Raw genomic sequence first — 25,057 nt, 5'->3', positions numbered from 1 at the left:
ATGGGAGATACTCAATAAATGTTTGTTGAATGACGAGCTGAATATCATTTGATGTTTGTTGGTATCTATCTCTGAACTGAGTGTTGTATATGCATTCTATTGTTTATACATCACTGAGATCCCATGAGTAGCACCATGCTTATTCTTCAGTTGAGGAGACTTTGGCTTGAATATGAGAAATGACTTTGGCACCATCTTACAGTTAATCAGTCATGGAGCTTTGCTTAGAAAAACACAGCCTGTGTTACACATCCATTAAATAAATCACACATCCATGAGGATGTCCCTATAGAGGAGACCAGGGAGGCACAGAAAGTGAAAGGATGTAAGTTAAGAGAAGAAAATCTGGAGGAAGCTTATCAAATATGTAGAAATAAACACCCATCCCTGATGGTCCCTGAGCATGATTGTTAAGCCCCTATTACTGTTATTATTATCACCATTGATGTTATTACTATTAATATATCTGGCTCTTGGCTTTGCTTCTTTACTTAACAATGAGTCTTGGGTAGCCTTACACTTGTGCTGACTTCATATTATTCCTTAATACAGACATATTTAAATATTCTCCTTTAATGGGCATATCCTGATCACCACTTCTCTATGTGTTACTTTATGTGTATATGTTGGAGTCATTAATGTACAGACTCCATGGTATCATCTGTACACAGGTCTGCGAGGTAAACATGACACCTCTGGGGACCAGGGCCCTCAGGGGCTGAGAGAGTCGGAGGTTGAAGAGCCGAAGCTCTGGCTTGGATGAGTGCTCAGGCTCCCCCTGACCTTTGAGGGCCTGGGAATCAGGCCCGTGGCATCAGGGATGGTCAGCCTGTCTTGTAAGTCTGGCTCAGCCTTCTCAGAGCCTGGAGAGCCGGGCCACAAAGACTGACTCGTGCAGACATCTCTGCAGACTGTGTATGGGCTGCCTCTGCCCTTAATTGTCTAGGAGATTTACCTACAGAGGAGCTGCCAGAGCCAGAATGCTTGTGAGAAGGCTCTTGAGCTTGTAGCTGTGTTTGTTACCTGGTTTCATGCTAGAACTCTCAGAGGGCCCAAAGATGAGGAGCCAGAGTGGGAGTGTGGGAGGTGGGGGAAATGCAGAGTCACAGAGATGGTGCATTCTCCTTGTTTAGCAAGGAGGAGAAGGAAATGCCTCACCCAGAAGAGAAGAAACCCTGTGCTGGTTTGTGAAGTGTCATGATTGGTCAAAGCCTCCTACCCAGCAAGGGCTAAAAAGGGGCTGTCATTAAACAGACACTGAGCTGGTCCTCTATGCCCACATCACCTCCTAGAGACCCAGGATCAGAGTAAATGCTGCCGAAAAGGCAGGTCATGATTGTCACATGTGACTAACAAAGCCCCCAAATAGCACCTTCTCACTGGACACCCCAAGCTGGCTTACTGTCTGTCAGGCACTGCTCTAAGTTCTTCCTTTATATTCTTTCACTTAACTAATATAGATTCATTATTGTTCAGTCACCAAGTCATGACCAACTCTTTGTGACTCCATGGACTGCAGCACACCAGGCTTCTCTGTCCCTCACTATATACATATTAATATGTATTATACATATTATACATATATATATATGTATACATATATATACATATACATACATATATACATATACATATTAATATGTAATATACATATTAATTCCAAAAAAGCCTTTGAGACAGGGGCCATTATTAGATCCATTTTATGGGTAAGGAAACTGAGTTGTTAGTTTTATCACATATTTCTCTGTATTACTTAAACATTATATTATGAGGCAGTTTTATGCTTAAAGTGTATGTAAAAATAATGAACAATCAGGAGCATTAAATAAATGTGAGAGAGAGGTTGGAACGACTTTAATTGGCCATCTACTATTAGGCTGCCATGTTATGTGCTTCATTTAAACTTAGAAACATCCCTAAGCAGAAGGTATTACACATGCCAATTCCACCAATGAGAAACTGGAGATTCAGAGAGACTGCACAGTTCCCCCAAGGTCACACAGCCAGCAAGCACCTAAGCATTTGGGACTTGATCCCAAAGCCCAGGCTCTTCTCTGTCTGTTGGACACTTGGTGACATTCAATCAATATGTGCTGATTTGAATTTACTTTCCTTCCTTCCTCTCCGTGTTTTTCAGTGTAGAATATGATTTCCGGCAGCAAGAAGGCAGGTTCCATGAAGTTCTACAGAGTCTGGAGGAAGTGGAGCTAGCAGAGGAGGCCTCTCCCCCACCAAAGTCCCCAGCAGAGCCTCCAGTTCCCGAGAAACAGGACTTAAGGCGGAAAACCAAGAAGGTGAAGAAGAAGTGCTTCTGGTGGATATGAGCTCCTGGGGACCATGCCCTCTGCCCTCCCCGAGGCAGGGAACCACTGCCCTCAGGCTTTCTCTACTTCCTAGCGAAGTCCCCAGGCCATCAGACGCTCGACTTGCAAAACCAGAATGACTTCTGGATGGTTTAGCTGCTGCTGGACACCTGATCACAGTCTCACCTGAGTGCGTGGCCTGCTGGCTGAGGATTTCATGGGCCCGAGTTAGCACCTGCCTAGCTTCCTGTCATATATTCTAGTTTTCAAATCTAGATTCCCACCAAGGGCAAAACCCCCATTGCACTTCCCTACATCTCAGTGATGCTCAGCACTTCTTGCTCATCCTGGGTTTATCATCCCAAAGAAAAGAAATAAAAATGTGGTGCAGAGCAGTGAGACAGAGGAGGGTTCTAAGCAGATACCCAGAAAAAAATCATATATCTTAACGGGCAGTTTTCTAAAATATTGGCACTTGTGAGTACAACAGAAGCGGGCAGGGCATAGCAATGCCAGGCCGCCTGGCAGGCTGGGTCGTTTTCACTTTTGATTAGCCCCTTGGTCCCAAAGCTAGGATTTGTCATCTCATGCTGTGTGTACCTTAGAGTCTGTAGCAGAGTAAGGACAGCACAGGGTAGAAGGGACCTGTGAGTATGACTATCCTGCAGCTGTAGCTACTCCAGGGTGTGCCTTAAATCACCCTGCTTCTCAGCCTGGGGCCTGAGACTGCTTGGCAGATGGATGGGGTCTGGTTTGGGCTTGAACTTTAAGATTCCATAATTAATTTCCCTGCAACATTTAAGATCATGAAATCCAGCAGTCTGTCTGTCCATTTCATCTTACCAGAAACATAAATAAGACTAAGATAAAACACAGCATTAGTACTTGCCCATCCATCCTTGCAGCCTTGTAGATAAGTTCACAGTCTATTAATCTACACACTGTCCCTTCCTGGTGACCAGACCATGGTCACCTGATTGAAGAAGCAGGACTGGGGATGAGGATAGATTTTTTCCATCTTAGTATTAAATGCCTTTCCTTCCCAAAGTCTGAATTCCTTTAAATCTGGCTCATTCTTTTGATAAAACCCCCATACATGTGGGTCCAGCCAAACTTGCATGGCTGAGCAGACTACTGAAATAATATAATTAAGTAATTGCTACACACTCTTGGGGATGAGGGGTGGGTTGGCAAGGCTCCTATTCCTTCTTGTTAAACTCTCTACTAACCTGTGGTTGGATTGAGGCTGCCCAGAAAAGAGATGGTAAACTCAGTGAACATTCAGTGAAGAAGGCATTTCATAATCCCCTTTGCTAAAGATTGTGTGTCAGCGTTAGAGTCTTTGCAGAGTGAAGCACTCTGTGTGACCGTGGGATGTACATTCCCCACTGCAAATTGAGGCTAATTGAGCAAACCACTCCGACAGTTTCACCTTCCCTGTCACTGCGCTGCAGTGCACAAAGCTATTTCAGTGAGAGTGAGAGGGAAATTTGGCAAGGAATCTCGGCTTGCACTATTTAAATCTGGCAATGTCATTCAAGATGTTCTTGTTCTGTTTCTAGTGTAATGTTTAAACCCACAAAATGAGACTGGAATACTTAACATGAAGTTAGAATTAAGACAAATACACTTGTCATGCTTAAGAAGTCACATTTCAGTAAGATATGCTACCACTGGCTAAAAGCCACGAATCTATCTATATCCACACAATCGACTCGCAGTTGGCCCCAACAACGGAAAAGAACAGCACAGAGGCTAATCCAATAAAGTTAAATCACTGGGGATCTTTTATATAATTTTATCTTGTAGTAGAGCTTCCATCTTAATTTGCTTTGCTTACACTAATTTTCAAATTAATTTATGTTCTTGGGCAGCACAATAGAATGGAAATAATCCTGTTCTCAGAATTAAGAGGCCCAGGCAACAGAGCAGTCTATTCCAACAACTTTTAGCAAATTTTTAAATTTTTCAGAGCCTGTTTATCCATTCTCAAGTGGAGACAGGAACACCTACTCTACTTGTTTTACAAGGTCTGCGCACATTCCAGCATCAGATGAGCAGAACCACTCAGAGCTGACCAGGATCACTTGCCAAAGTTAGCCTGTCACGAGGAAGAGATGTCTGGGAACACAAAGTGGATAATCCAACATTTAGATAACTAACAAGGGTATGCTGTTGTACACATATGTTGAGTTGGAGCCTCACATAAACCCTCATTTGAGTTAGATGATATTGCGGTCAGAACAAGTTGAACTTTCTAGAGAGAAAAATCAAGTGAGGCTGCGATGATTCTATACCAAAGCACAACACACCATTGCTCAGGCCACCAACCTGAACCTGGACACTCGGTCTCTTCTGAACATTTAAAATTGTTATGGGGGAAACAATTCAGTAAAACCTTCCTGCTAAACAAAAGTGATCATTTCTGTGTTAAAAAAAAAAAAAGTATATGTATACCAGAACTCTGTACTCATATACTCAATGTGAAAATTGCTTCTTTGTAAAATATTATGTAACCTCTACCATGATCTACAGAAATGCTGTACTTGAGGTTGTCTGGTTTCATGGAGAGATATTAATTTAGCAAAAGTTACTTTTATAAAATTGAAAGGAAAAAGACTGATACATCAGCTTAAGTTGCAGGAGTTTATGTAGCTGCTTTCTCTGTAGTTAAGAACATGTGTACTCACTATACTTGGAACTTAATACCAGCTCATCTACAGAGCACCTTCTTAAAGACTGTACTAATGTAAGGTTTTGTAAATTTCTAAACTGTTTTAAATGGGATATTATCTTTTGCAATAAACTTACATATTTTTCCTAGGTTTTAAGACTTCATTACTAGCTTGGGTTAATTTGGGTTATAAAATTTAAACTTAAGAAGGATGTCTCCATGGTTGTAATGACAGGGATTGTTGTTGTTGAGTCATTAAGTCACGTCTGACTCTTTTGCGACCCCATGAGCTGCAGCCCACCAGGCTTCTGTGTCCATGGGATTTCCCAGGCAAGAATCCTGGAATGGGTTGCTATCTCCTTCTCCAGGGGATCTTCCCAACCCAGGGATCAAACCTGCATCTCCTGCAATGGCAAGCAGATTCTTTACCACTGAGCCACCAGGGAAGCCCAATGGCAAGGACAGTTTTCACTATAATTGCTTCTATATGTTTCCCAGGGAAACAAATTAAAAAAAGAGCAGATTCAGAACTTAGCATGGTGATGATCTGAAGGCCCACATGTCCTGGAAGCCAGGGAGGCATTGTGAATCAATGATGCAATTCCCAGTTTCATTCAGATGGATTTTTATTACTCATGATTTTTATCATTATTATACCCATATACCTGAAATATAATTTAAGATTGTTATTTAATGACTTCCCCCATAATTTTCTTTTGAAAAAGGCAGCTGTATATCACCACCAAGAGAAAAACCATTACAATATTCCAAAAGGAAAAGTTGAAATCAAAATAATTTTTTAAAATCCTTGCTAGAGACTGTTGAACGTCACTGGTGCTGAGCCTGAAACCAGCTCTCTTTGTTAAAAAGGGAGATTAGGAAATATTCAACATGTGTTAAAGCCAGCTTAACACCAAATGCATTTTCTACTTGACTAATCAGGATGTCTGAGAGAGAACTGGAAAGGAAACAGCATTCCTATCATGTGACTTAATTCTTTTCCCTGTACCGTCTGCGAGCCATCCAAAACCAGTCTATTTACCGATCTGGGGGGAGGCTGGGAACCTGGACACAGAATCAGCCATCTCAGGTGTGGTATTATTCGGCTATGCTCCTTTTGCAGGATGACCTTGGGGCAAGTTAACCTCAGTGAGCGGCTGATTCCTTCTCTTATAATGCAGAACATCACCCTTGCCTGACAAGGGTGTCTGACAATTAAGTGGGAGAAAACCTTGAGCATCATGGAAAGCACACTATACGAGCTCAATAAATGTGTATTTATTCTTTTGTTGCTTGAAATAAACCAGAGGAGAGGAGGAAAGATGTCTTTATAGGACTGCAATGGGTTTTCAGAAATAGTTTTAGGTTTTTTCAGGGCAAAGAGTGGTGTTAATAAGGAATAAACTCTTCCTGGCCTCATTAAAACCTGAAATCATGACAATGGATGTTAAGGAACAAATCTTTGTTGAGTCAGAAGAATACACAAGCCTATCGAATGCACCATATCCAACGCCTTCTGGGGGATGAAGGACTCTTGCAACATTGACTCAAATCTCCCAGAGGTAAAAGACAATGCAAGAGCTGGGTCTCTGCCATTTGCATCATGAGGCAACTAAGAAAGGCTAGATGACGTGTCCAAGGACGCGCAGCCGTCACGAGGGAAGCCGGTGCTGGGAGCAGCGTGGTGGGCGGACGCAGCATGTGATGGTCTGCCACCCACGGGGGCCCAGCGCAGTTCCAGGAACCACTAGCGCCAGCACGAGGTAGTTTCTTTCTTAGCTGAGCAGAGGCCTCAATACAGCTTTTGCTCGAAAAGCCTCTCATGTTAAGCACCTCAAGGCAACTTGCTATATGCTAAGAACATATTGCTCTTTTTGAGTTCCAAGAAACATCGGTGTTTTGTGATCATTATGCCCATCAAGCACAGCTTGCAATAAAGAGAGTCGGAAGATAAATCCTGACCCAACGCTGTTTGCCTTTGGTGCAAACCATGTTTGACTGGCTTCTTGCTCATAACCTCTTTATCCCAACTTCATCCCCATTTTCATTCTACCAGTTTACAGCCTGAATTCCTATTGCTCACCTCTACCGCCCCTACTCCTGCGGTTTCCCGAATATGTGATTTCTTCCCTCTCTTCCAGGATCCTCAGCCTGTAAAGAACAACCTAGAATCTGGTTTTCTCACTGCCAGGCTAAGCCAGGTCCCAAGGCTAGAGTGCCTCTCCACTCCCAGCATTCTGTTGCAAACCCCTTTCATCTCTCAGCCGTCTCCACAAAAGCATCCCATGTGGTCTTCTCTATGCACTCCGGTCCCTTTTGTCAGATAGCAATGAAAGCAGTCACTGCTGAATTTGCATCTGACCCGGGTCGTGCTCTGGCTGTCACAATCTGGCTTCCTGATAAACGTGGGAAGTAAGACTAGGTCTGTGGCTGTGACTCGGAAGGCCCCACCCGGCTCTCCTGTGGAAGTTCTCATCACAGGCCCTTTCACTCTCTGCTCCAGAGTAACACTGAGTCACCTTTGTTCCTCAGGACGACCATGCTAACACTTCTAAAGGGTTTATGCACACTTTCCCTTCAGCCTATAATAATTCCCACTGCGCCCCACCTCACCGAGTTTCCAGCTCTTCTGGGGTTTCCCAGGTAAGGCTTTCCAAGACCACTACCACCACCGCCCCAGATCACGCTAAATATCCCTCTTATACACTCACTTGGCACCAGGGACCCTTCCATCAAAGTCCTTGGCACAGTTGACCTTGAACATATATTATGTCATTCTTTGATGAATGTATTTCTCTTATCTGTCTGATTATCTTCCTAAGGTAAGAATTCTGCTTAGTTTTGCTCACCTTTATATCTCTAGCACATAGCACAATGGGATTCAAATATGTGTTGCAGGGATAAATTAAAGAATGAATTTGATTTCATGGAGAGACAGGAAGAAATGACTCCCAGTTTTCCCTCGTGTTAATGTACAGGCTCTGGGCTTCCCAGGTGGCCCAGTGGCAAATAATCCACCTGCCAACGCAGGAAATGCAAGAGACACCTGTTCAATCCCTGGGTTGGGAAGATCCCCTGGAGTAGGAACTGGCAACCCACGAAAGTATTCTTACTTGGAAAATTCCATGGACAAAGAAGCCTGGCGGGCTACAGTCCCTGGGTTGCTAAGAGTCAGACATGACTGAGCACACGCGTACAGGCTCTATCTGTGCTCTCAGGAGCACCCAGCCTTCCACTGATGAGGGCCTTCAGGAGCTAATGTGGCCAGGGCTTCTAATTCCGTTGTAGTCCACATGGCATTCATGACCCAGGAACACCAAGCCACTACCATCCCCCCTCACCACGTTTATCTTGAATATGGACAGCCCAGTTTAACCTTGTTTCAGAACAAATTGTCATCATAATTAAATCCCAATGCATTTTGCACATTTTACCAAGATACTGCCTTACTGTATGAAAGAGAAAATTAGTTTTGAAATTAAAGCAGATTGTTAACTATTTTTGCTGCAATATTTCCATTAAAGTGCCAGAATTTATTACATGTGACCTAGTCCATTTCAGACAAAATGCAATTTAAAGGAGACAGGATCAGTGTAACTAAAGGAGCATTAGGGGCAGAGCATTTTGTCTTGGCTTAAACCACAACTAAAATGAAAAGACAATAAGCATCACACCAAAGGATTATTTGCTCCAGAGAAAATAAAAGCTTTATTATCATGAACGGCTTTCACAAACTCTCAGAATCCATAACTATGGTACATTAAATTTCACTCGAGTGAAAGCCACATTTTTTTCTCCTGGAAAAACCTCAACATCCGGTTCTTAAATCTTCAGCCAAAACACACTGACCTCACATCTGTGCCTGGGCCTGGTTTTCCAGGTGGCACACGCAGTGCTGTGGTACCCTGGTCATGCTAATGGATGGGCCTTCTTCCTCCCGAGCCAAACGGGCTGCGTCATTTTAACCGCTGAAACCATGAAATCAGGAGGGGTTCACATAGCTCTTCCCCCACACCCCCGGCACAGCGAGCCCCACTGAACCTAATCCCACATGCCGAGCTCCCATATAGGTGATGGATGAGCAGAGTCAATTGTTGTCCTTGTTTTTTGTTTGCTTGTTTGTTTCAAGGTAAAAATAATATGCTTTCTGTAATTAGGGATCAAAGAGAGCAAGATCAAAGCTATGCAAAGCATCTGCATTTGCAAACTCAGTTCGCTGACCTGACTGGGTTTCTTGGAACTGATCCTCCCTTCTTTGCCACTGCTGCACAGTCGTCAGCTCCAAGGAAGCTTCTCACATGAGCCTCAGTTCATAATCACTTTTTTCCAATAAACAGTTCCAGATTCCCTTCTCTGTGCCAGGCAAGAAAACCACAGATGCAGCCCTGGCCTGAGAGAGCTTCTCATGGTCCGGTCCAGGGAGGGGTGGGGAGGGATTCCAACAATAAGCCCGTGTCCTTTTCCGATTTACTACCTGAGGGACGTCATGCCCCCTCTTCCTTTTGACCTTCTGAATGCTGTCCTTTTATTCTTTTGTGATGATTATCTGTCTTGAATTACAGCTATTTCTAGTTTTTGCCTGCTTACCCCACTCTATGAAACATCATGAGAGTAGGAATTGCTTTTCTTTCCTTGTAAAGGACGTCTTAAGTCCAAGACGTCTTTGTTTAATTGAACTTCCCTGGTGGTCCCGTGGCTAAGGCTTCACCTTCTGATGCAGAGGGTGTGGGTTTGATCCCTGGTCAGGGAGCTAAGAGTCTACATGCCTTGTGGCCATAAAATGATATTGTAACAAATTCGATAAAGAATTTAAGAATGGCCCACATCAAAAAGAAAAAAAAATTTAAAAAGAAAAGACACTAAAGACTTCAGCATTATTGAACCCTTGTCTGTTCCATATGAGCCAACACTCTGGTCTTCAAAGTTTACTTTCCTCACAGTTTCCCAGCTCCTTTGGATCTAGCCTCCTCCCAGCTGCCTGGGACTCTCTCTAAGACGTGTATCCGGCCATGCCATTCCCAGCTTTTCTATCTGCACCCCCCCACCATCCAGAGCATAAAACTCTTCCAAGAGCAACAAGGTTCCCCCCAATCTGACTCCAACCTAGTATGTACAGCCTAACCTCCTCCCACTCCACTCTACTCATCTCCTTGCATGCGTTCATGAATGTTAAGTCGCTTCAGTTGAGTCCAACTCTTTCTGACCCTATGGACTGTAGCTCGTCAGGCTCCTCTGTTCATGGGGATTCTCCAGGCAAGAACACTGGAGTGGGTTGCCATGCCCTCCTCCAGGGGATCTTCCCGACCCAGGGATGGAACCTGTACCTCTTATGTCTCCTGCATTCACAGGTGGGTTCTTTACCACTAGCCCCACCGGGGAAGCCCACTCACCTCCTTGTTACCTTCTAAAGCACATCAGAGGATATGACACATCAGTGGCTTAGCACATGCTGTTCCCTCTACCTGGGACACTGTTCCATTTTACCTATTTACCATGCGAAGTAACTTCCATTTGGGAGAATGAATGAATAGTAGCCATATCACTACTAATCATGGTAATAAAGGCTCTTGTTTCTTGAAGTTACAAGGCACTATTATAAAATGTTTGCTTTTGTTATCTTATATATTCTTAAAAAAATTACCATAAGGTAGGTAAATGATTACTCCTGTTTCCCAGAAGAATAATCAAGGCTTGGAGTGAATAAGGTGAGTAAGTAATTTGTTCAAGTCCAGAACTATGCGATGCTGAAAGCTGGAGTTCTTTCAAGGTCTGTCAAACTTGAGAGCTTGGGTTCTTAACTTCTATGCCAGACAGCAAGTTGCAATTTAAATGTCAACTCCTCTCTGCAACTTTTTCTGATCATTCCCCGCCCCTGCTGTGGGATTAGTCACTCTGTCCTCCGAGTACTTGTAGCACTTTGTACAGACTGCTGCTTATATTATCTGGACATTTCTTTTGTAAATCCCTCACACTCATCTCACCAGGGAACAAAGTCCCAGGGGACAGGAATTGTCATCTGCATCCCTGAGACCCTCCAAGTGTTTATCACATTGCCTGAAAAGCTGTAAATGTTTCACATTTGTTGAATGAATTTAGAGGGGAAAAAAATGGAAACATTAAAAAGAGAAACAGTCCAGACTGAAAAGACAGAGCAGAACAAGACCAGGAGTCCTGACTTTAGCCCCTGATTTTCTGCACATTTTTGAACAAGTTCCTTCACCTCCATCCCCCCACCTGTCTTCAAAATAAAACCATCTGCCTTTCCGGCTTCACAGGCTGGTTAGAAGAAAAGTGAAATTATATACATGAAAATGTTTCAGTAAGTTTGACTATCTCATTAATTCCTATTTTTAAAGAAATAGTGTTTGAGGGTGTTTTTTTCCCCTGATTATAAAAGGAAAGCAAAATCATTTTAGAAAAAGCAAAACTGCAGAAATATACAAATCATGTGTCCTTTAAGCAGGAGATACCAATGTTATTTTAGCTTCAGAACAAGGCCCCTGGGTCTGACCTCTAGGCGGTCCAGAGGCTCTGGTGAGGGGTCACATTCCTTCCCTGCTTTAACATTCATTGCCCATGATGACTTTCTTACTGTTGTTTCTGATATTTCTATAATCCTCTCAATAAATTTAAATTTTAGGATTTCCTTATTGTTAAAAAATTATCACGAATACGTAATGGCTACATAAATTCATCACTGTGTGAATGTAGCGTGAGTCTAGGAAAACGGAGCTGATTTCCCTGAAGTCACAGAGAAGGCCAGTGCCCTGCTGGGGACGACATAGACGGGGACCCGCAGGGAAGCCTGCTTCACTTGCTATTGTTCGGCAGCGTTTCTCCGCGAGCAGCTCCAGTCCCTCACAACATTCCCAGGCAAGGTGCCTCCATGGTGAGATTTTTCCTCCCTGTCTGGGATTCAAGACTTTGTGGCAGACATCTGGTGGCTGGTTTCATCTCAAAGTTGAGGGGTGGCTATGTTCACAACCCAGCTGTGGCAAATATTTTAAGTCAGGGCCATAAAATAACTTGTAATCTGACTCCTAACACTTGTATCAGAGTAGGGACAACGCTATAGCACAGAAGGGGGTGAGTGTGTGCTCAGACGTTCAGTTGTGCCCAACTCTCTGCAACCCAGTGGACTGTAGCCCACCAGTCTCCTCTGTCCTTGGGATTCTTCAGGCAAGAACACTGGAGTGGGTTGCCATGCCCTCCTCAAGCAGATCTTCCCAACCCAGGGATCCAACCTGCGTCCCTTATGTCTCTTGCATTGGCAGGTGGGTTCTTTACCACCAGTGCTACCTGGGAACACTAGGGGGAAACAATGGCTCTTACTTACTGAAGGGCTGCTATGTGTTCCATTCTGTGCTGCGAGCCTTAACACATATGTCCCAGTCCTCACTATGGGACTGACAGGTGCTAACCATTATTAGCCCCATTTTACCAGGGCTTCCCTGGTAACTCAGACAGTAAAGAATCTGCCTGCAATGCTGCAGACGTAGGTTCAGTCTTTGGGTTGGGAAGATCCCCTGGAGAAGAGAATGACAATCCATTCCAGTATCCTGGCCTGGAGGAGTCCATGGACAGAGGACCCTGGTGGGCTACAGTCCATGGGGTTGCAAAGAGTCAGACATGACTGAGCAACGAACACAATAACACACAGCCTCATTTTACAGACAAGGAAACTGAGGAAGCTGAACTGTCATGAGGAGACTTCTTAGCTATGAGATAAGGTCGCCTCACTCGCTGAGAAAAAGAGGACCAGATCCCAGCCAGCAAAATCTTTCCAAACTCCAAACCATATGCCCAAAGCCCTATAGTCCTTAGAAAGCAACATTGGGTGTAAGGGTGCTCATCAGGGCCTAAACGGAAGACCTTCTAAAGTCTGCAAGGTTTGCCAAGGATGAGGTAAGACCAGCCTTGCTTCTAGCACCAGGGAATAGGATAGGAGATGTGGTAGAGTCTACCCTTTAAGAACACACTTAAAAGTACTTATTCAAAATCAGATGGGGCCAGCTCCACTGACAGAAGCCAAAAGACACTGAGATATTTGCAGGCAATTTCATTAGGATAATGATACACTGGTCCTGCATTTCCTGCTGCTGCTAAGTCACTTCAGTTGTGTCCGACTCTATGCGACCCCATAGACAGAAGCCCACCAGGCTCCCCTGTCCCTGGGATTCTCCAGGCAAGAACACTGGAGTGGGTTGCCATTGCCTTCTCCAATGCATGAAAGTGAAAAGTGAAAGGGAAGTCGCTCAGTCGTGTCTGACTCTTCGCTACCCCATGGACTGCAGCCCACCAGGCTCCTCCGTCCATGGGATTTTCCAGGCGAGAGTACTAGTACTCCCTGTACTCTTCCCAAACCTGGTCTCTGCCTCCCTGTATCTGCCAATAGCAGCCCCTGGGGTGGCCAGGGGAGGCCACAGCTTTTCCAGGGTCTGGGCTCACCTGCCCTGCAGAACCACAAGGCTCGTGTTACTGAGTCAGGTGTGAAACTGTCAAGGCAGTAGCGTGTCTATTATCTAGGGGAGCTCTTACCTCCTGGCAGAGGTCTGTTCAATTGGGTGGACCAGAGAGAATGCAGTGGCTATTTTTAAAAATTTAGGAACTTTTGGTGCTTCTCTGGCAGTCCAGTGGTTAAGAATCCATTTGCTAATGCAGAGGGCACGGGTTCAATCCCTGCTCTGGGAAGATCCCACACAACTAAGCCTGTGCTCCACAACAAGAGAAGCCGCCACAGTGAGAAGCCCCCACAGTGAGAAGCCCCAGGTACTGCAACTAGAAAAAGCCCTCAGTGATGGAGACCTGGTGCCGCCGAAAATAAAAATAAATAAAATTTAGGAAAAAAATTAGGAACGTCACAATTCCCATCATGTGACTTATCATGCGACAAAAGGAAGCTTTGGAAATGAGGCTGGATTTTTATGCTCTGGCTCTCAAATTTTAATTTGCCTAAAAGAATGCTACTATACAAAGCCAATGAAGCATTTGGAATTTTATATAGGTATTCAAAACAAATCCTTAAGGGAAAGTCTGGCATGAAAATCTTTTCTCGTCTTACTTTTTAAGTCATAATTTTTTTTAAAGCTAACCACTGATTTGTGCTTTCAGTTAGTTTTGTTCTTTCCATTCATTCATGCTCACGGCTCAGATGAGCACCTCTACTTGCCATGCTCTGGGCCAGTGGGCAGGAACCCCTGCCCAGGAACCTGAAGGAGGAAGGGAGTTGGCATGGTGGAAGACCTTGTCTTGAGATGAAAATTAGGAGGGTTTGTTCTAGACCAGGGGTCCTCAACCTCCAGGATCTAATGCCTAATAATCTGAGGTGGAGCTGATGTAATAATAGTAGATATAAAGTGCATAATACATGTAATGTGCTTGAAACATCCTGAAACCATACCTCCCCCTCATCCATGGAAAAAATCTTTTCTAGGAACCTGGTCCATGGTGCCAAAAAGTTTGGAGACTGCTGCTCTAGCAATGGCACCCCACTCTAATACTCTTGCCTGGAAAATCCCATGGACGGAGGGGCCTGGTGGGCTACAGTCCATGGGGTTGCTAGGAGTCGGACACGACTGAGCGACTTCACTTTCACTTTTCACTTTCATGCATTGGAGAAGGAAATGGCAACCCACTCCAGTGTTCTTGCCTGGAGAATCCCAGGGACGGGGGAGCCTGGTGGGCTGCCGTCTATGGGGTCGGACACGACTGAAGTGACTTAGCAGCAGCAGCAGCAGCTCTAGACAAAGGTAGTGGCCTGTAGGAGAATGCAGAAGGGGAAAGGAGCACTCCGGGAGCAACAGAGCAGTTCCCTCGAGCTGGCACAAGTGTGGGAGTTAAGGGGCACCGGGGAAAGGCATAGCCTGGACTGGGTGCCCGAGAGCCATGCTGAGCAGCTGGGCCTTCATCCTGGGAAACTGTGGGGCCAATGATGCTTTATCTCCAAGAGAAGTGCTACTTTAGAAGACCAAGTTGGCCAGTGTGAAGAACTGGAACAGAACGAGAAAGAAGGGAGTGTGTCTTATTAGAAGCTGTAGCAACGGCAGCAGTGAGAGATAGTCATGGCCAGACCCAGGCTGGTGGCATCAGTGGGAGAGAGAAGCGCTTCATTTTGAGAGGTCTTTAGACTAGAATGAGCAGAATATAGAGAAGAGCTGCATGTGGAAGAAGACGACTCTTTGTCCTTCCAAAGCCCTTTAGTCTTCTGTAAGACCTGTTATTTCATAAGCACCAACATTCAAATAAACAGAAAATTATTCTGATTTCACAGGTTTTTATGGTTCAGTCACCAGAACTGAACAGCTTGATCCTAAAGATATCATTGCCATCATAAAACCACCAATATTTTATGCCATCTTATAGGTTTCTAAAAGTTACCACACAGTCATCCCATTAGGTTCCACGGTCTAGGCAGAAAAGCAGCTAGGTTTAAGGTGCTCATTATGACCTTTAGAATATTTGATGCCTAAATAGCAATTTAAGGTATTAATAGTGTAGGAGTATTTAAGTATATCCTATTTAAGTATATTTAAGTAATAGTTAAGTATATTCTATTTAAGATCAGGGACTCTAGCAATGGCACCCCCTGGGTTCAAATTCTAGCTCTTTCAACAAAGAAACTGTGTGGTCACAGGCAAGCTACATAACCTTTCCATGCTCATTATTTCGTTTGTAAAATACGAGTACCTGATGCAGATTAAGTGAGGTGAAGCACATATGGTGACTTAACTTTCCGCCTGGAACACCGATGTTTTCTCAATAAATGAGAGCTTTAGTATACACATCATTTTTTAATGAAGTGTTAAGTCACCAAGTGAAGGTCAAGAGTCAACTGACCACTTCCGGTCGAGCCCCCCACCTCCTCAGGTCCTGGGCTGCCCTCAGGCGTGCTGTCCATGGGATGGGCTTGATGTGGGTGGGGCTGGCACTGCCTCCATGCCCCTGCACAGGCCGCCTGAGTCGCTGGGCTCACAGGTGGCAGAGAGTAATCAAGCAGGTGGGCCATTTGTCATTTGGAAAGAGAAGTCAGAGCTTTGAAATCCCGGCTCTCTGATGACTCAGGTGCTTTTTGAGGGATGTTTTCCACTTTTTTTTTTCCTTTTTGAATAAACTGCTCTGAAATTCTGGAGCTAGCCTCATCTCAACTGCATTTACCTGTATTTAATCACTCGGTAGACTCCTCTGTGAAAACTGGGGTAATTAGGCCCAAAATATATCACCAAGAGGCTTATTTTAACTACCTAAAATAAAGCTAGATCCTAATTTCAACAAAATTATCAGATCATTTCCCTTCTAAGAACTTCTGGTGGTGCTCAGGATTCCTGATTCTCCCTGTGGGATTGTCCAGCCTCTGCAGTGGGAGGCCAGAGGCTGGGCACAGCCTTTTCTAGAGCAGTCAGCAGCAGGACTCATAAGCCAGAGAGGGGTTCTCTGATGCCCCCTCACCTGTACAGGTGAACTTGGACATTTTCCCCCACACTTTGAGACCTGGGGACAACACAAGGTACCCACGGTCTGATGTCAGAGGCGCCTTGGTTCACATCCCATCCTGCTACTAGCCATGTGACCTTCACTATGATGCTTCCATCTTTGGAAGCTCAGTCAGTCTATTCTCCTGACCAATGGGAGAGGGTGACACCTGTGAGCCTCAAAAATGAACTCCATCGCACAATAGGGATTTTCAGTTAAACTTTCTTATATTTTAGCAATCTCTCGAGATTACAATCAGTGCAATAATATACTACCTTGCTGCAGTTTAATTGGTAGCAAGATCTCTTTCTACTGAGATCATAAAATCATGGTGCATCTTACACTGGATAAAATATGACTATAGCACATAGAAACCATTCCCTGGTAAAAATGCACACTCTTAGATTACTGGCTTTTTCCATTGCGTGTTTGCTCTTACACTACAACCTTCTTAAAGAGCTAAGAATATGTGAAAAGGAATATTGGTTATAAAGGAGCTTTTGGATTAAGCCAGAAAACACCAATTACTTCAGTCAATACATAATATTTGCAAGAATCTTGTACACATTGCTGTTCTCTAATCTTATGCTTGTAACAGACATCACAGATCAATTCAGCACTTCTTCCCACTGAGCCAAGATGTAGCCTGAGAATTTTTTTCAACACAGTACAACAGGCAGCCATTGCCAACCCACCAGAGCTGGCACATAAAGTGAAATCTATTTTCTGCCCCTGACTCAGGGCCTCAGAAGGCAGGGAAAGAGAGAAAGAGGATGGGCATTGGCCAAATTAGGAAACTTAGATATATGACAAAGATCTCAAAAAATAATACAGTTCACTGTGCAAGGTCTAGAGTGTGGAAACTTTCTCCTACTTGCCCTTATCCAAAAGGTCCTTTCTACCAAACCACGCTGCCTTTCTCAGCATCAAAGTCAAAATCTTTGGTCATTTCAGTAAATAAACATTTATCTGACAGATTAGACTCTGGCAAAGAGAGGAAGAGAGAGAAGCAGCCATGTAAAAGTTTGTTTTTCTTTTTGTAAAAATTTCCTTTTGCTCATTTGTTACCATCAACATTCCATTGTTCAGGCAGATGGTCTACAGAGAAAACTCAGGAATGGCTATTTCCAGCAAATGATAATTACAATGTGCTGCACACAAGAATCAATCGACCCTAGCTAGGGCTTCTGTAATTTTAATACCAACACCTTCTATTGCAACGTGTCTACTCCTACAAATAAGAAAAAAAAGTCACTATTTAACCCCACATAGTGACACAAGAGCAATGCAGCCTACACCCAGTCGAGGCCTCTTGGGATTTCAGAACTAGATGCTTCTGGTTTTTGTCATAAATATTGATTGTTTAATATTCCCAAGTAATGGAAACCAGCCAATAAAAATCATATCTGGAAAATTTAAAGTGATGGTTGGAATGGCAATCTCGTCTCCTTGTCAAATTTCAATTTGAATTTAAATTGGGGCCTTCAGTGCTAATACAGAGACCCCTGACCTCTGAGTAATTACTTTCCAACATAATTTTCTTTAATTTGGATGAGATAGTTCTAAGAATTGCTGGAAAGGCCTATTTTATGAAAATGAAGCTAAATCTTAGGAAAGACCTGTTTTATTTCTTCCTTCTAGTTCAGGCCCCTGAAGAAGGATATGGCGATCCACTCCAGTATTCTTGCCTGGGAAATTTCATGGACAGAAGACCCTAGTACGCTACAATCCATGGGGCTGCAAAAGAGTCAGACAGGACTTAGCATCTAAAGAACAACAAAAGTTTAGGCACATCCCTGTTTCTAGTGAGGTGTGCTTGCTACACATCTCTAGTACTCTCTACTTGGCACTCTCATCACTGTAATTACAGCAGCGAATCCAAGAGTCACTGAGACTAACGACACAGCTAGCAACTCAGAACTGCAAGGCTCCCAGCGTTAGGCTGGAGTGAAGTGAAGTGAAAGTCTCTCAGTCATGTCCGACTCTTTGCATGGACTCTTCGCATGGACTCTTCGTCCGTGGAATTCTCCAGGCCAGAATACTGGAGTGGGTAGCCTTTCCCTTCTCCAGGGGATCTTCCCAAGCCAGGGATCAAACCCGGACTGCAGGCAGATTCTTTTACCAACTGAGCCACCAGGGAAGCCCAGCATCAGGCCTGGGCAGGGCAGGGAAAGTCTGAACAGGCAATTCTTTACACTCTACCCACACTTCCTGAAATGTGGGTTCCTGGTATTCAGAAAAAGTGTTCCCTGAAAAAGGAAAGGCAACCTAAATTGAGAGAAAAGCATATACAAAAATATGAAGGTATAGTATAGCACCACACTTTCAGGGAGTATTTCATTCATTCCTTTGCTCAACAAACATTTATTGAGCATCCACAGTAAACCAGGTACCCTGCTAGGTGAGAAGGATAAAAAGGATGAGTTAAATGTGGTCCCTGTCCTCATGGCAGTCCATGGAATGTAGCGGTCATGAGCACAGAAGTCAGAAAACCCCCTCGTAAATGACTAAGTGTGGCAAGCCTGATGACTGAGTGTGTCACCACGGGTGCTGGGAGCCGAGTGGGGAGTGGGGTGGGGAGGCACCAGGTCAGAGGTGCTGAGAGCAGCAGGACTTGGCGAGTGGCTAGAAGTGGTGGCGGTGAGGGAGGGGCCAAGGGCAGCGCCTCAGTTCTAGGAGGTCAGCTCCATAAGCTGAGATGGTGAGTGCTGGCAGTGTGGCGGAGACTCCAGGGGGTTCGTGATGAGTTGGGATTGGGATACAGTGAGTGTGAGGTACTTGAGAGGCATCCCATTGGAGGGCATGGTTTTCCTGCAGGCCCAGACTCATTTCTGAGCCTTTGTGCTGAGTGTATAAGAGGCTCTCAGAAAATGCTGCGTGAATAAACAGATGCATACTATGTAGAAGAAACACACGTGCAAGTGCTTCTCAGGTATTACTACATTTAACTGTCACAGCAACTCTATGAAAAAGGTCTGTTATTACCCCCATTTTACAGATAGGCCCAAGTCTCAAGTCTTACGGTACAAGAGAAGAACTATAGACGTCAACTTCACGGATGAAAATGACTTAGAAACGAAACAAAACAGGCAAAGGAAAAGATGCTCAGTACCAACAGCCGTCAGATAAACACACATGAAAACCACAATGAGGTGCCACTAGAACTGTTAAAACCCAAAGGACTGACAGTATCAAGTGCTGCTGAGGATGCGGGCGAACACGGAACACCTGTACACTGATGGGAAAGTAAAATGCAAAACAGGGAAAAGAGCTTGGCAGGCTTTTATAAGGTTAGACACACACTTCCCGTAGGGCCCAGCAATTCCACTCCTACATTTCTACCCGAGAGAAATTACAGTTTGTTCACACAAAATTTACATGTAAATGTTCACAGCAACAGTACTCACAATAGCCAAAAATCATAAACAATTCAATATCTATCAACTGAAAAAGAATAAACAAAATGTAATATATTCATACAGTGCAATACTTTTTAGTAATTAAAAGCAATTTCATACTGAAATACCCTAAAATATAGACAAACTTCAAAAAAAACTATTCACGAAAAGAAGCCAGATACAAAGGGCCTCCAACTGTATGATTTCAGTTATATGAAATTTCCAGAAAAGGCAAATCTATAGACAGAAAACAGTGGTTGCTGACCTAGCTAGCGTAGGCGTAAAGAGGTAGGGGTGGGTGGACAGTCACTGCAAACGGGACTTTTGGGGTGAAAAAGTATTGTAAACTAAATTATGGTTATGGTTGCACAACTGTATGCATTATAAAAGCTCATCAAACTGAATACTTATAATGGTTAAATTTAAAGGTATGTAAATTATATCTTATGAAGCTGTTAAAAAAAAGAAAGATGAGAGAGCTGTGTGGTTTAGAAGAATGGGGAGATCTCAACCAGGTTGATGAGGTTGGGGCAGCTTTACAGGGGAGTCTGTGCTGGACCTAGAAGACTAGGTAGGATTACAATTCCAGACAAAGAAGGCAGCATGAAAGTGAACAAGTGCCAGGCACGTTTGGGCAACATCAGTTCAGTTCAGTTCAGTTGCTCAGTCGTGTCTGACTCTTTGATACCCCAAGGACTGCAGCACGCCAGGCTGCAGCTGGGGCAATATGCCGATATCCACTTTGGCTAGATACTGTGGATGGATAAAAGTAGATGAAAAGGCTGAAAATTTTGGTTATGGCCAGATCACAGAAGCTGAGAATGGCCAGACTAGTGCATTTATACCTTAATTTGGCAGACAGTAGGGAGCCGCTGAACATTCTAGAGTAGGGGAGTCCTGGCAAACATTAACAGACCAGCAGTGAGCAGTGTGCATTGGAGGGCAAGCAACCGGGACACGGCACCAAACAAAGGTCTCAGCATGAAACGGCCAGACTCGGCTCGCCTGACTATGTTGCTAATGTGAAGGGACAGAGAGACACACTGCACCAAAGAGAAAGCAAAATAATAACAGACGCCAATTACTTGGTGCTTTCTATGGTCCAGGCACTGTTTTAAAGACTCACTGCTCTAAAAAAGAGACAGAGACTTAAGAGCCTGCTATATATGGAATGAGCCGAATAGATTGATGATCGTCTTTAGGTCTGGCTCCAAAGAGAAGGAATAAAGATTAGGGAGGTCATAAAATGCTTATCTAAGGTGCATTACGGGAACCACAGATGTGGAAACTTGTAACTGAATAAAAAATAATGGCGATGCTCTAAAGGTGGAAGGATGGACAAATGACAGAGGATGGTTCCCATGGCTCTCTGCTGCAGAAGGCACTGCTGGTGCCCTCCATGGATGTCACCACTAGGAACCAAGCACCCACATGAGTAGACGGGACTGAACGGGGAGGAAGAAGACTGTTACACTCAGCTGCTTCGAGGCAGGGATCAAATACCTGCCCAGCAACTGTTAGAATAAACCCTCAGCACCATATGTTCTGTATCCAGGAAGCAGGACTATAGTCACTGATAGTCGACATCCCCAAACCTGGCTCATATCATACTATTTTAAAGTAGAGATCTCAAACTGGCTTTCTGAAAGCCGAATCCAGATGTTTGGGGATCATAAAATGTTTATAAATATTTTTAAGCAGCTGCCAACCCTTAAACATCAGGAAATTTCACATAAAGTATGGAATTTTCAGCTTCTCTCGAGAGGTTGGGAGTTCTGGCAGCTGTATAGCTAACCCCACATAGTTTCAATCAATCAAAGCTGAGTAGCACTTGTCTCCATTAAACTTTAGAGTTCCTGCCTGGTGCATTTCATTTTTTCCTTCACTCATTCATTCACTCAACAAGTGTTTATCAAGTACCTACTATATTCCAGGCACTGCTGAAGGGTCTGGAGATACAAATGAACAAAACAGACAAAGATCTTTTCATTCTTCAGCTCATATTATTACAAGGAGAGCCAGCCAATAAGCAAAGAAATAAAATTATATATATATATATATATATACACATTCACATACACACACATAGATATATACAGATATATATCACTTATATAGTGATAAGTACTAGAAGAGTCCCTTGGACTGCAAGGAGATCAAACCAGTCAATCCTAAAGGAAACCAGTCCTGAATATTCATTGGAAGGACCGATGCTGAAGCTGAAACTCCAATACTTTGGTCACCTGATGCCAAGAATGGACTCATTGGAAAAGACCCTGATGCTGGGAAAGATTGAAGGCAGGAGGAGAAGGGGACGACAGAGGATGAGATGGTTGGATGGCATCACCGACTCGATGGACACGAGTTTGAGTGAGCTCTGGGAGTTGGTGATGGACAGGGAAGTCTGGTGTGCTGCAGTCCGTGGGGTCACAAAGAGTTGGACACAACTGAGCAGCTGAAATGAACTGAACTGAACTAAGAAACATGAAGGAGCAAGGTGTAGAGACGGAAAGCACACGGACAAGTGCTGGATACTGTGGACAGAGCAGTCAGGCAGGGAAGTCTCTCTGATAAGGTGGCACCTAAGCCAAGATTTGATTAACATCAGGGTATAAGCAAGGAAGAGACAGGCCAAGCAGAGGGAATAGCAAATGGAATAATGTTTTATGTGTGGGAGAAACACATAAAAGAACCATCAAGGCGGGGAGGGCATTTCATGTTCTAGCAATGGTTTGGGTTTTATACTGAGTGAGATGGAAGACCACTAGCAAGACTGAGCAAAGGAGTGACACAGTTGGACGTGCCTTACTTACAAAACCTTCTCTCTGGTGACAGAACTTTCCACCATTTATAGATGAGGAAGTTGAGACTAAGAGAGGCTCCACTTACCTGCTACATTCATCTTGGGAGACAAGTCCTAAGCCCAATTTTATCTTAGCAACTCAAGTTAACTCTCATGTTCTCCCAACCCACGTAGGAAAAATCTGACCTTTATAATCCAAAACAAAGCAACAATTGTTGCTGGGCATTTAATATGACCGACGTTCCAGAAAATTCATCCCTTGACTCCAAACAGTTTGGAATGTTTGACAAGAGGAAAAGATCTACTTACAATCAGAACATGATCCCGCCCCATCGTGATGACTGTCCGGTTGACCGTGCGAAGCAGCTGGACCATGATTTCTTGGATGTGGTGGTAGGTGAAGGCCTGTAACACAGAGACATCTGTGTGACAACCAGGACACTGTACAATGTCTGCACACCGCTTCCAAAGGACGCGCGACAGTGGTAAGCATGGCGATCACCACGCCCACCACCAACAGTACCAGCAGCAGCACCATCATCGCCATCGAGCTTCCTTGCCATCACCACCTGCTTGGGGCATCAGGAACTTCACTAACCACCTTAAACTTAAGTCAGTAATTAAGAACTTAAACTCTGGAATCAGAAACTTACGGTTCAGGATACTAACTCTGTCGAGAATTACTATATTATATTGGATGAGTTACCTAACTTCTCTGAACCTTGGTTTCTTCATCCGTGTAACAGGATCTAACCTGGAATAAGAGGGAATTTAATGTAGGAAACTGGTTATACAGGTGATGAAAAAGCTGAGACACCAAGGTAACCTAAGGATTAACAATGGCAGGCAGCCGCTGTTCCCTCTAGGCTGGAGTCTAGGCTGGAGAGACAAAAAGAAGAAGGCAGTGTTTCTGTAGCTGGGACTGGGGTTAGGTAATGAAAACCGTAACTACGGGAGAGCTCGTGCAGTTGAAAGTGCTTTATCCACTTTGGAGGAAAGCAGTCAACAATGAGCCAGGGCGTAACATTCACAGGATGCTGCCACTTTAAATCCAAGTCCCTGAACCTTGTAGGACTTGGTGGTGCTTTTGAGCACACGTTGTGGCAGGGAAGTGTTTTACGTATGTCTGCCTGTGTCCTCAGGTCCCTTTACTAGCATAGACTTAAGACACAGAGTTTCATCCATGCATACTTGGGAGAGTAGCCGTGGCCAAGTGGAAAGGCTGTGGGATTGTAAACTCAGTAGCTCTGGACCTGAGTTCCAACTTTGCCCTCACCTGCTGTGTGACCTCACTTATCATCTTAACCTTTCTGAGCTTCAGGTTTCTTATTTATAAACCGTGAAAGGTTTTCTAACCAGTCTTTCATCGTTGATGTGAACATAAAAGTGAAAAATGAATTCTGAAAAAATTCACTTGCCTAATTCCACTGCAGGAAAAACTGCAGGTCTGAGATAAACCCTGGATATCAGCGATTTCTGAATTGCACGTGGGTTATTCTGACAGCTAAGAACCATGACACAACACAGTGAAGTGCTAGAAATGAAGGTTTGGATTTGGGAACATCCTGTGACTCCAGGACCTAACAATAGCCTGACATAAAGAAAGTGATAAAGAAATGGTGGCTGAAAAAGCAGGTGACCGTTCACTCATTCATGAAGCACCTTATATATCTTTGCTGCATCCAGCGTAACTATGGTTTATCTCTTAATGTAACAAATGAATGGAAAATAGGTTCACAGTTGCAAAAGAGAGAACAAGAAAACAAGAAGTGCTTATTAAAAAATGTCCTTCCCTCCCAGTGGGCCTTCAGTGACTCTTGGCACCCAAAGATAAATAACCCAGAGCTTTCTTTCCCTCTCTGCCCTACACTCACTTCTATATGCTGGCTAATCCCTGATTCCCCAGCCCTGTGGAGCTCACTGCAGGACCTCTGCCACCAGAGCTGCCATCAGAGCATGTATTTTACAGAAACAATTCTCAGACTCCATTAAGTTCAGCCAGACCTTAGTCTCTTGCTAGGCTTGAGCTCCCCATTATCCTGCCTTTCCCCACATCTTACGTTTTCCTCCTGATGCTCAAGTGGGCAAGAGAACACGCCCCTTTACTTCCTGGCTACAGGTGAACGTCCCTCCTGGTCTCCTTCCCCTTTGTTTCTTTAAGCCTTTTTGCTGGTTTACAGTCTCCTATTTCTTGCACCATGTGAGCACGATGCTTATAGCTTACTAAGTCCTGGCACACTGCTAAACACTTTAGTTCCTCTCACAACGAGATGGATGATATTATGATCTCCATTGTTCAGATAAGGAGACTGAAGCCAGAGAGGTCAAGTAATTTGTACAGAGAGAGCCAGCTAGAAAGTCAGGGAAAAAGGATTCAAACCCAGAAGTTTGGCTGCAGAACCTTCCCCTC

The 25,057-nt window shown here is 44.1% G+C and overlaps 2 protein-coding genes across 2 annotated transcripts in view; one reads left to right on the top strand and one right to left on the bottom strand.

Moving 5' to 3' along the window:
- Nucleotides 1-5,131, top strand: part of INSYN2B (inhibitory synaptic factor family member 2B) — a 123,953-nt gene extending 118,822 nt beyond the window's left edge. The window contains exon 4 of the mRNA XM_027520184.1: nt 2,138-5,131. Within this exon, the coding sequence (XP_027375985.1) occupies nt 2,138-2,324 (187 nt within the window). The 3' untranslated portion in view covers nt 2,325-5,131. The remainder of the gene's footprint in view (nt 1-2,137) is intronic.
- DOCK2 (dedicator of cytokinesis 2) overlaps nt 1-25,057 on the bottom strand; it is a 457,789-nt gene that overhangs the window by 231,242 nt on the left and 201,490 nt on the right. Inside the window, exon 27 of the mRNA XM_027520183.1 lies at nt 22,957-23,052. Within this exon, the coding sequence (XP_027375984.1) occupies nt 22,957-23,052 (96 nt within the window). The remainder of the gene's footprint in view (nt 1-22,956; nt 23,053-25,057) is intronic.

Source organism: Bos indicus x Bos taurus, chromosome 20 (genome assembly GCF_003369695.1).
Source record: "Bos indicus x Bos taurus breed Angus x Brahman F1 hybrid chromosome 20, Bos_hybrid_MaternalHap_v2.0, whole genome shotgun sequence".
In the NCBI taxonomy this organism is placed as follows: Eukaryota; Metazoa; Chordata; class Mammalia; order Artiodactyla; family Bovidae; genus Bos; species Bos indicus x Bos taurus.
Note: the sequence above shows the minus strand (reverse complement) of the source record. Positions and strands in the feature narration are given on the sequence as shown.